This window comes from Prionailurus viverrinus, chromosome D2 (genome assembly GCF_022837055.1).
Source record: "Prionailurus viverrinus isolate Anna chromosome D2, UM_Priviv_1.0, whole genome shotgun sequence".
Taxonomy (NCBI): domain Eukaryota; kingdom Metazoa; phylum Chordata; class Mammalia; order Carnivora; family Felidae; genus Prionailurus; species Prionailurus viverrinus.
In genome coordinates, this window is record NC_062571.1 from 74725562 (window position 1) to 74737293 (window position 11732).

General features: G+C 56.2%; 1 protein-coding gene across 2 annotated transcripts; it reads left to right on the top strand.

The window, feature by feature from the left end:
• The first annotated feature begins 5041 nt into the window (after nucleotides 1-5041).
• EMX2 (empty spiracles homeobox 2) lies at nucleotides 5042-10785 on the top strand. 2 transcript variants are annotated; one of them, XM_047825957.1, is made up of 3 exons: nucleotides 5042-5450; nucleotides 7384-7568; nucleotides 9816-10785. In XM_047825957.1, exons 1-3 carry the CDS (start codon nucleotides 5042-5044, stop codon nucleotides 9981-9983), a joined length of 762 nt encoding a protein of 253 aa, XP_047681913.1. In that variant the 3' UTR covers nucleotides 9984-10785. The 2 variants fall into 2 exon arrangements, with proteins under 2 accessions (XP_047681913.1, XP_047681914.1); XM_047825958.1 differs by lacking the exon at nucleotides 7384-7568 and having other exon boundaries at nucleotides 9816-10010.
• The last annotated feature ends 947 nt before the right edge of the window (nucleotides 10786-11732 follow it).

An 11732-nucleotide genomic window follows, 5' to 3' on the forward strand; every position in this document is an offset into this window, starting at 1 on the left:
GGACGGTGGCTGAGCCAAACATGAGCTCACCGACGCCTCTCAACAACTGTTAAGATATTGAGATTTACTTTTCACGGAGGAGAAAACTGAGAGCCAAGAAGGTGGTCACGACGGTCGTGACCCCACGCAGCAACCTGACCGTCCATCCCGAATTGCAGGGAGGCTGTGAATGCACCCCAGGCAGGAAACTCAGAGCAGACAGTTATGGGGTCTGCCCTCTGTTGCCTCGCACTAGCCAGGAATCCAGGCCTCTCTCACCCCAACACCTCCCTAAGGAAGTCCCCTACCCTTGGGGAGGAGGAGAGGGAAGCACGGAGAAGCCAGTGGCAGGAGCTTGAGACCAGCAGTAGCTCATGTTGCACAACTATATTGTTCAGTCTTGAAGCCCAGCATCGAGCCCTGGAGGTGGGCAGGTAATAATAATAACAGCAACATCAAGGACAGGAGCTCACGATTCTAGCTCATTCTACGCCAATCACAATAAGCCCTTTGCTTGGCTTATCTCCTTGAACAACCCCAAGGGCCAAGATACTATTATTTACCTCCAGTTCTCAGAAGAGAACGGCACAGAGAGGTCAGGTAATTTGCTCAAAGTCACCCAGACCTGACTGGCTTTTTTTCTTTTTCTTTTTTTTTTTTTTTTTTTGGCAGGGACTGGGGGTGGGGGTGGGGGAATGGAACGTGTTCTATAAAACACACAGTAAAATTCACCCCGTACAGTGTACAGGTCTATGAGTTTTGAAAAACGCTCGGAGAAGTGTAATTACCACCGTCACCAAAAGTAGGAGGGTTCTGTTACGCCTCAAAACAGGCCTGACTTCTCGCGGGCAGTCTTGGCCGCATTTGCACCGGTGACAAAATGGAGGTCGGGAGAGCTTGTGGTGTTTGCCCAGCCAGTAAGTGACAGATCCGAGACTTGAACCTTCATCTGGTGTCTGCTGGTCCGGCGGCCGGCGGAGCGTGGATTCCGGAATCTACCGAGCTCGGCCTGCGGCGGTTTGGGGCCTGTAGGAAAGGGAGCCCTTTGCTCCAAAATGGAGCCTCAGAAATCCCCTCACCGCGCACTGCAGGCTCCCAGTACTTAACCAATCACCCATCCCTCTAGGGCAGCTAGGGAACAAAGAGGGGCCGGATTCTGCGAGGCCCAAGCCGCGAAGGAAGTGAGCGGCAGCCGGGCGGTGCGAGGGCCAGGGGTAGAGTTGGCTCAGGGTCTGGGTCCAGACCAGAATGCCCAGTGCCCTGTGGAGCCTCGCCCACCAGTCTGGTTAATGAGTTACTGTCCTCGTTAATTCTCCCACACGTCGGGGTGGTTGCTTGAACCTTCCCGAGTTCCTCAGGTCCCTGGCGCATGAATTAGCATAGATTATCCGGCTTCCAGGGCTTCTGCGAGCAGCCCCAAACCCACTTATCTCTCTGGTGGGCCTGAGCGAGGCTTGGTGGTGGTGGGGGGTAGCCCTTGGAGCAGAGGAAAAGGACCCCCGCTGCTCCCTCACCCTTGCCCACCTGCTGTCCACGAAACACCTTGGGCCCAACGTGGCCCCTCTGTGCAGTTTGCAGGAGGTTGGTGGCCTGAAGAGGATATTGCACGAAGGGAGACAAGGCTCCCAGGAGACTGGGCCCTTTGCCCTGGTCGCTCACTCCCTTGGGAACCCTGGACACTCCTAGCCAAAGGTAGGAAAGGGTTTAAGGAAGTACCAACAACACCTCAGCGCTAAGCCTGAGACGTTAAAAAAAAGGTTAAAAGCCCTTACATTTCATACACCGTGGTGGGCCTCACCCCACCTCCCGGACACAAACTGGATCCCCTTTGCCCTCAAGGTCATCTATTCTCAGGCCCCCAGCCAAGACCCCTAATACGAACTGTGAAATTAAATCCTCGTTCCCCACCCTATGGCCAGGGCGGGGCTTTCTCATGCTCTTACTTTTCCACTTGGAGCCTAACTGCCAAGCTTGGAGAGCCTGGTCTGAGGACAAGCCTGACCTTCCATTCCTCCTGGAGAGCATTCCAGGAAGCAGGGCTTCTCCCTCTGGTTCCAGGATCCACGATCTACAGCCCACCTAAACTGGGCGTTTCTTCCCAGCTTTGGAAATGGAGGGCTGACCTCTAGCTCCATTCCAGGCTTGCTGGTTAGCACAGCCAGAAGACCTCCCATTTCTCGGTGGCTTCAGGCTCCCTGCTGGCCTGGGCACTGGTGGGGCTTATGTCCCTACAGCCTAACTGAGGGAGGGATTTCTGAACTGGAGACAATATTTCTGGAGGTCGCGGTTCAGGCCATAGGGAGGTACATCTCCAGATACACCCCACCCCCAGAAGCCGCACTGGACACCCCGTATCCTTGGGCCTGGGAAAAAGGATGGGGGGTTGGGGGTGCTTCTGCAAAGCACGACCACAAGAACCTGCTAAGGGTGAATACCCAGCCGCCACCCCTGCCCAGAGCTGGCGTCAGAGGTCTGAAGCTTGAGACAGGGGCAGTCAGATTTCTCAGGGTATGAGGGGAAAGCGGAGGTCCACACCTGTCTTGGGTGTGGATGTGTGTATATGTGCCTTCTGTGGGAAAGGTGGGCGGGGCGGGGGGGGGGGGACAACCCAGATGATCTCTGTTAGCTAAGGTCAGGTGCCCAGACACACCCAGAAAACACAATTCTAACCTCTCTTTCCTGGAGGGTTTCCCTAAAAGGTTTCCCCTCCCCATCCCAAAGCAAATTATGCCTGGAATCAAGTTGAGAAATTGATGTGAACATAAAAATACATCAGATGAAACCACAGAGGGCCCGGGGAGAACCCAGGACAGTGAGGTGGGTTAGAGGGGAAGGGTGTCCAAAAACCCAGACCCTCAACTGATGAAGCTGCAGGCTCCTCCCGGACTTTGCTCTTCCCCCCGCCCCCTCCCAATCGACTTTTCTCGGGTCTCACAGCAACCTAGTCACCAAACACAGGCATTTCTTCCTCCTTAAGAGAAATGGCATGGGCCTCTAAGTAATAGATTTAAAGGATGCCAGATTTTTTTTTTCTCATTAATTGTAAACGTGCAAAATACCTGCTGGTACTTCACTTTAGAAGAATGCAATTGGCAAGAAGGGGGAAAAAAAAGGAAAAAAGAAGCAGCTGATGAATAGATAATAGATCTTTAACCACCAATAAACAGAGAGCAGCGCCAGCAGCCTGGGGGATGTGATCATAATTATGCCGTTGCGTGAGCCAATGGGGACGAGGGAACTCGGCCCTAAAATCATCCCAAAACCGAAGGCGAGCTCGAAAATGCGGACACGGCCTGGGAGCGGAGACGCGATCTGCAGTCCCTAGTTGCAATCCCTGCACAGCAACCCGCCCCTGGGACGACAGATAACAGAATAATAATAGAAGTAATAATAGTAGTAATAATAATGATAAGAATAATAATAAAAAGGACAGCAATAGTCATAATGACAAAACGAACAAAAATAATAACGACAACTGACCGATAATAGTAACACCACATCAGTCTTTCCCCTGACCTTGGACCCCGTGGTCCCAGATATTGCCAAAGGAACTGTTTTGGGTAAGGAGGTGAGAACCCTCCCAGAGAGAAAAAGTGAGAGCCCGCAGGGCTGGCTGGAAGCCTGGCGCCTGGGCAGGGTCGTTGACTCGTGTCTCAACTTGCAAACGAACAAACAGGGTCAACAATCGCGAGCACCGCGACCCTGAGACCTCGTTGCTACGCGTGGTTGGAGACCACCCCCCCCCCCCCCAGCCCAGCCCAGGCTCCTTTCTCACCTGGGAAACCGCCGGGAGTTGTGCTGCGGGTGGGAACTGGTGTAACCGAACAGCTCCGTTAGCCTTCGCCCGGAACCCACCCCTGCCTGCTTACCCTCGCGGTGCTCCCGGGGCGATCCCCGCTTCCCCGACGCGGGGCCACGGGAGGCAGCGGCGGCCGAGAGCTAGGCGCCAGGCATCTGCGTGTCTGTCCGTCCGTCTGTCCCACCAGCTCGGGATCCAGGGGGCCGCAGCAGAGGCGGCACGGGCCGGGGACTCTGCAGGGACCGGGGTGCCCCGGAGGGAGTGGTGGTAGTGTAGGAGGAGGCGGTGGCAGAGGGGGAGGAGGTGGGGAAAGAGGAGGAGGAAGAAGAGGAGGAGGAGAAGAAGGAGGAAGAGGAGGAGGAGGAGGAGGAGGAGGAGAAGGAGAAGACGCCGGAGGAAGAGGAGGAGGCGAAGGAGGAGGAGGAGAAGCCGCAGCGGGCGCCGCGGGAGCGAGTGAGCTGGGAGCGCGGGGCGAAGGCGCGGCGAGGCCGGCGGCCTGGCGGGCGCAGGAGGCTCGGCCGAGGCAGCGGCGCCGACTCCGTTCCACACTCGGCCGGGATCCAGGCCTCCGGGTTCCCAGGCGCTCGCCTCCCTCTGACGCACTTTAAAGAGTCTCCCCCCTTCCACCTCAGGGCGAGTAATAGCGACCAATCATCAAGCCATTTACCAGGCTTCGGAGGAAGCTGTTTATGTGATCCCCGCACTAATTAGGCTCATGAACTAACAAATCGTTTGCACAACTTGTGAAGAAGCGAACACTTCCATGGATTGTCCTTGGACTTAGGGCGCCCTGCCCGCCTTTTGCAGAGGAGAGAAAACTTTTTTTTTTTGCCTCCCCCGAGAAACTTTCCCCCCCTCTCCTCCCTGCCTCTAACTCCGATCCCCCCCACGCCATCTCGCCAAAAAAAAAAAAAAGAAAAAAAAAAAAGAAAAAAAAGAAAAAAAAAGAAAAAGAAAAAAAAAAGAAAAAAAAATTACCCCAATCCACGCCTGCAAATTCTTCTGGAAGGATTTTTTTCCCCTCTCTCCAGGTTGGGCGCGTTTGGTGCAAGATTCTCGGGATCCTCGGCGTTGCCTCTCCCTCCCCCTCCCCCCTCCTTTCCTTTTCCTTTCCTTTCTTTCTTCCTTTCCTCCCCCCACCCCCACCCCAAACAAACAAGTCCCCAATTCTCGTCCGTCCTCGCCGCGGGCAGCGGGCGGCGGAGGCAGCGTGCCGCGGTCGCCGGGAGCCGGGAGCCTCGGGCGCTCGCTCCTCGGCGCAGCATGTTCCAGCCGGCGCCCAAGCGCTGCTTCACCATCGAGTCGCTGGTGGCCAAGGACAGTCCCCTGCCCGCTTCGCGCTCTGAGGACCCCATCCGTCCCGCGGCGCTCAGCTACGCCAACTCCAGCCCCATAAACCCGTTCCTCAACGGCTTCCACTCGGCCGCCGCCGCCGCCGCCGCCGGCAGGGGCGTCTACTCCAACCCGGACTTGGTGTTCGCCGAGGCGGTCTCGCACCCGCCCAACCCCGCGGTGCCCGTGCACCCGGTGCCGCCGCCGCACGCCCTGGCCGCCCACCCCCTGCCCTCCTCGCACTCGCCACACCCCCTCTTCGCCTCGCAGCAGCGGGACCCGTCCACCTTCTACCCCTGGCTCATCCACCGCTACCGATATCTGGGCCACCGCTTCCAAGGTACGTGCCACGTCGCGGGGCTGCAGCGCGCCGCGCGTCCTGCACTGCCCTCGGCCTGCGCCGGGTGGCCGCTTGGCAAGGCCCGGGAGGAGGTTCCCCCAGCTCGCCGGCCCGCGCGCCCCGCTCGGAAACTGGGCGACGAGGGGCCCGGCGTGGTGCTGGTCCCCAGTCTCCGAAGCTGCGGCCGCTTTGGGGGCTGGCCTGGGGCCGCTCGACCCCTTCGAGAGAGACGTACACGGAGACGTTGTCTCCGAGCGGCTCTCCGGTCGAGCCAGGCTGGGACTGCCTTCTCTGAGCGTCGGCCGCCTCAGAGTCCCGGAGTCCGCGGGGTACCCAGGCTCTCCGTCTCCCTCCGCGATGCCCTTGCTGCCCTGGCTCCGAGGGGCACGGCCACGGCCGGGCCGCCAGGTTCGCCTTCGACTGCGTAAGATCCAGCTCGCCGCCCACTCCTTGCCCCTTCAAGCCTAGACCCGTGACTTCTCAGTTTCCGACCCTCTTCGGGCGGCGAGGGGACCCTCGCGCCCCCAGGGCAAAGTCAAGGGGTTTGTTTTTTCTTTTTTCTTTTTTTTTTTTTGGAGGCCTGGGGAGGGTCCTGGAACCCGCGCAGATAGTAACCTCGGTAGATCGGCACTCTCGGCAAGACCTGCTCAAACGGGGCGCCGAGCGTCCTCGGCGGTGGGCAGGTTCGGTCTGGTTTTTGTTTGTGATTTTGTTTTTCTTTTAAAAGAAATGAACCGGATCGGGAGACGGGCTGGGTGAAAAGATCTGTTTGGGTGTTTTCCTTTCTTGCTATTTTTTTTTTATTTGTTTGTTTTTTTTCTCTGGGCGGGGGTAGGAGGAAAGTTAAAACTCCAGAAAAGAGGCCGAGTAATTAGTTTAGCGGTCGGAGCCGGGGGGGAAAAGACTTACCTCCCCCGACAGCCGATCAATACTCGGTGGCTTGTCCATTCATTAACCCTTTGCGTTCCTGCCAGAGCCTAGGATCCGGTGGTTGCCCCCCCCCCCCATAAAGAACAGAACAAAACAAAACAAAAACAACCTTTCATCCTAATTCCGGGGCCCGATTTGCCCCCATTCTCTCCTAAACTGTCGGTTTTTCTTTGTTTGGGTTTTGAGTGAATCGATTTCCCACCTTTAGGAGTGAACCCGAAACTCCTCCGTCTTTGCTCACAAAGTTTAGGGCTCCCTTCCTCATCCTCTGCCAGCTACGCTCTGGGTGTCCCCACCAGGCCCGAAGTGGCCGGGATTTTCTGGGACCCCGCACCGTCCCATAGGACGCCCGCAGGTCGGCAACCCCTGGGTTTCGATCCCTTCGCTCGCGTCTGCTAGTTCTCCGGAGCGGGGCAGTGCGGAAGCCGCGTCCTTGGGAGGCAGTGACTGCGGCAACCCGCCACACCCGCCGGCGAAAATTCGGTCCCGGCCGGTCCTCTGTACCTCCCCGGAGGGGAAGAGACTTAGATAATTTAAAATGAAGTCCCGAGAAAACTCTGGATAGCGGCCCACCGCCTCTCCACTCCGGGGTTAACATTCCCCGAGGTTAGAAAGAAGAGAAAGTTTCTCTGGGTCTTGGGCGCCAATCCCCGGGACTGGCTCTGCTGCCGCTCCTCTGCCCCCGGCGCGGGGCGCGGAGGTGGTGAGGCCCGTGGCGCCAGGGCGGCTGCCAAGCCCGCCGGGGTCAGGAGCCTGGGGACTTGTCCCGCCGGGGCAGCTGCTGGGTGGGGGCCGCGTAGGTACAGCCCTGGTGTTCCGGGCCCGGCGGCTGGGCCGGCGTCCTCTTCGCGCTCCTCCGGAGGGCCCGGGGTGTCCAGGGGCCGAGCCGCACCGGCTGCGTGAAGGCCATGAGCGCCGTGCGCCGCCAGCCCGGCTCGGGAGAAGCGCGCGGCCCCGGCCAGGACCGTCCTCTCTAACGGGACTTCTGCTCTGTCCCCGGCAGGGAACGACACAAGCCCGGAGAGCTTCCTTTTGCACAACGCGCTAGCCCGCAAGCCGAAGCGGATCCGAACCGCCTTTTCCCCGTCCCAGCTTCTGAGGCTGGAACACGCCTTCGAGAAGAACCACTACGTGGTGGGCGCCGAGAGGAAGCAGCTGGCGCACAGCCTCAGCCTCACGGAAACTCAGGTGAGCCAGGCGCGCGCCCGGCGACCCCAGCCCGCATCCCTGGCCCCACGCAGCTAGGCCACAAGTGCGGAGCTAGGGGAGGGCCTTTGGCAAAGAACCCGGGAGCTGGTTCCACGTTTGGTTCAGAATGTGTAAGTTTTGAGGTGCCTGGCTTCCCTGGGCTCCAGCAAGGGACTCTTAAGAGTGGACCCACCCCAGTCTCTGGACAGACGGGCTGAATAGCTCCTTCTGTCTGGCTCCGCACGACTTACAGCTCCTGGCTAAGACACCTGTGCACTCTTGGTGAGACTTTCTGTTAGAATCTGGGGACCCGGCTGGGTCCAGGAAGAAGGAGAATGCAGAAGGGTGAAGGGGAGGAGACCCTCCTGCAAGGGGCTGAAGTCTGGAGAGGTCTCGGGAGTGGGTTAAGGGCGAGTTCTGTGCCACTGCAGACCCAAGGTTCACACCGAGGGCTCCTGTTACTCTCCTCCAGGGGATCGGAGAACCGAGAGGTGGAGGCTAGACATCCTAGGTGCGTCCTTAAATGAGCGGAACTGAGCTGGAAGGCTGCAGAGAAGGGTTGCCTCCGGGGACCTAGCCCTGCGGCGCCACAGGGCCAGGAGGCGGGCCTGGCTCGGCCTGCTGGGGTCGGGGAGGGGGCTTAGGGCTACAGTAATCGCTACTGTAGGTGGAGCCCCAGGGCGGGGTCAAAGTTCCCGGCAAACAGTAACGTTTTCGGGCAGATTAAGTTGTAACACTTTTCCTGGGAGGCGCAAAGGGGTCGAGGCTTTTGTTTTAAAACGTCCCCCTGGACAAAACCGAGGAGGGCCTCGCGGGTTGGTGCGGGGCCCGGCACAAGGCGCGGCCCGGCTGATTTCTCCTGGAGAGCCGAGGCCGCGGTGGTCTTTGTCCGCCTCGCTGCCCACGCTGCCTGGGCTCTTTGTGTGCGTGTCAAGCCCCGAGCGCACCGACGCGCGCCTTGGGCGAGCGCCGGGGAGAAATGAACCGTCCTCCCCTCAATTAGCAAACTCAAAGCAAATTAAACCCAGCCTTGTTCCAGCTCGGCTTTTTCATGGGGCACTTTGGGGGACTGGGCATTGGGGAGAGCAAGCCGGGACCTGGGCCGGCCTTCTCAAGGGAGGGAGCGGAGTGGGCTGCTGGGGCCTGGGTTGCTGCTTTCCGGATGGGACGGGCCCCGGGGGCAAGGGAGGTGCTGTCGCCACCATTTCCCCTCGTGGTACCGCCCTGCTGGGAAGCTGGGACAGTGTCACTGTCTGGTCTGGTGGCTGAGTGGGACCCACTGCCCAGCGCCCCCAGGGGTTGATGGGGTTGCTGCCCCAGTCCCACATCAGCGCTACCCCCCCTCCCCCAGGACATCTAACAGCTGCTCTGGGGAGATGAGACCGCCAGCCCCACTCTGGTGGGAAGTGATGTGACCGAGGCTGGAAACTGGGGCCTGGTGGGTCTTGGGGCTGGTCAGGGTAAAGGAAGAGAGGGCACTCCGTCTCTTGTCTCCTCTTTCTCAGTTTCTCTCTTACTTCCTCTTTATCCCAAGGTCTTTCAGAAGCTTTCACTTTTGAGTCTCTTTTCCTAGCTGGAAAGGTACAGCTGGGTTGGTCCCCAGGCCTCTGCCTCCCACCATCCCCCCTGGCCTCTTCCAGCACTAACCACCACCACCCCACCCCACCCCCGCCCCCAACTTCTGCTCACCTGCAAGTGTCCTGGGCAAGGAAGAGAAGCTCAGGTCAATCCTGACCGCCTACCCAGGGCCCGGGCCTTTCAGAGGAGGTGCTATATTTAGGCAATGCTGCCCAAACAGACAAAATACAAAGCACACTGGGTCTTGTACAAGAAAGCTGCTGCCGCCTGGAAGGAGGCCTTCCCTGCCCTGGCTAGGTGGAGGGAGTTAGGGACCTGTCTCTTTTTATTTTTCCTCACTTATTATTGGTGTAGGGGTTTCCCATGCTTTGCAAGGCTTCTGCTCTCAGCAGGATGTGGGTGTGCCATTCAGGGCCAGGCGAGCGGGGGGCACTGCACCTTGGGCCGCCTGGCCTGAGGGAAGCGCCCTGCCGGGGCCCAGAAGAGTAGGGATCCAGGCTTCCTATCTGCCAGCACCAGAAGCTCGGCTCCCAGAAGGGAGGCCTTGGGGAGGCCCGCCCTTTGGAGAGCAGCTGGGGGACAGGACTTCCGCAGTCCCACTCGGAGGAGGAAGAGGTAGGAGGGCGCTGTGGAGGAACTAACGCGCCCCAATCTGCATCTCATCCACAGGTAAAAGTATGGTTTCAGAACCGAAGGACGAAATTCAAAAGACAGAAGCTGGAGGAAGAAGGCTCAGATTCCCAACAAAAGAAAAAAGGGACGCACCATATTAACCGGTGGAGAATCGCCACCAAGCAGGCGAGTCCCGAGGAAATAGACGTGACCTCAGATGATTAAAAACACAAACCGAAACGGACAACACGGAGCAAAACAGAGACAGGGAGAGGAGGGGTAGAAGAAAAAAACAAACCTACAAAACAAAAACAAACCGCACACACACATTCACCGAAAAAAGGAAGAGGGAGTCAGAGAGATCTTCGGTGCATCGCAGACTTTGAGCAGCGAGGGCGCAGGGGTCCTGATCCCAGGCTGCGCGGATATGGCAGAGGACGGAGGCTTCTTGATCAACATGCAACCCTTGTCTAAAGAGGCAGCTGAGTGAGAGAAAGAGAGAGAGAGAGAGAGAGAGAGAGGGAGAGAAAGAGAGAGAGATCCAAAAGTGGCAAAGCCCAAGGCGCTCTGCACAAGGGAAGCTGTCAGTCAAACGCCAAACCAGCGAGAGAAGATGATTGGCAGGTATTCCGTTTATCACAGTCCTGATTTGTTTTTTTTTTTTAAATAATGATAATAATGATGGTGAAAGAAAACCCCAACCAAGCACAGGACTTTTTATTTTGCACTTCACAGAGTCTCCCCCCCCCCCAACAATCTTTAAAAATAATTAGTAATAATAACAATCGAAATTCCATATCCAGCCCCATCCTACACCTGTTCAAAAACTTGAATTGCATGTAGCAGTTGTTGGGTGAATGGTATCTAAAGACAGAAAGTGAATTGTAATTTTCTTTTCCTTTTAAAGACAGGTTCTGTGTGCTTTTCATTTTGATTTTTTTTTTCTAAGAATGTGCAGTCTGTAAACACTTTTTTATACCTTCTGACGTCAAAGTGATTGTGAAAGGTACATGAAGTAGGCTCAGCGATAGGGGTCCTCTTACAGAGAGATGGGGAGCAGGATGGGGGGCTGGGGGTGGCGGGGGAGGGTGCCCACAAGAGGAGTCAGGACTTGTGCTGGGAAAGAAAAACCCTAAATTAATTCTATTTCTTGAACATTCCCTTTCCTAACATCCCGAAGGCTTAAAACCACGAAGTAAACTCCTTTTGGTGGTTGGAGAGATTGGCCAAATTCAACCATTCGCTGTAAAGGCCATTCCAAACTTTAAATCTATCTGTGGCAAAAACTGAAGGACTGTAGTTAGCGGGATGATGTTAAGTGTGGCCAAGGACATGGCAGCAAGTTTTCAAGCACTGAGTTTCTATTCCAAGATCATAGACTTACTAAAGAGAGTGACAAATGCTTCCTTAATGTCTTCTATACCAGAATGTAAATATTTTTGTGTTTTGTGTTAATTTGTTAGAATTCTAACACACTATATACTTCCAAGAAGTATGTCAATGTCAATATTTTGTCAATAAAGATTTATCAATATGCCCTCAGAGTAGTCGTTTTGAGAAATTGAAGTGAGTTTTTTTTTTTTTTTTAAGTATCTATAATTTGAGTGTGGTCCTTCCCCAGCGAGGCTCAAGAAACCCAGGCTCCTCACCCACAAAAGGGCCAGACTGATGGATTCTTGGGCATTTTAAAGACAGATGAGGGTGGAGAAGGGAGAGGATTAGGAAAACTTAAGTCCTTCAGAAAAGGGATGGGAGAAAAGTTTTCCAACCAGACCTTTGCCCATTACAAGACTCACTGAGGGAGATCAGTTTGAATTGCAGGTTAAAAATGCGTACCTCTCTTAATTTTCTAGATAAAAAAAAAACAAACAAACAAACCTGGGATATATAGTTATGCATCGAAGAATATTCCCCTAGGATTGGAGGAAACACTTAGCAGAATTACAATCTGGGACTTCTTTCTAAATTGTGCTT

Excerpts from the sequence above, each read along its gene's own strand:
- EMX2 (XM_047825957.1), top strand. The coding sequence starts at position 5,042 with ATGTTCCAGCCGGCGCCCAAGCGCTGCTTCACCATCGAGTCGCTGGTG. Across the intron at positions 5,451-7,383 it reads TCTGGGCCACCGCTTCCAAG|GGAACGACACAAGCCCGGAG; the intron begins GTACGTGCCACG and ends TGTCCCCGGCAG. Across the intron at positions 7,569-9,815 it reads TCAGCCTCACGGAAACTCAG|GTAAAAGTATGGTTTCAGAA; the intron begins GTGAGCCAGGCG and ends TCTCATCCACAG.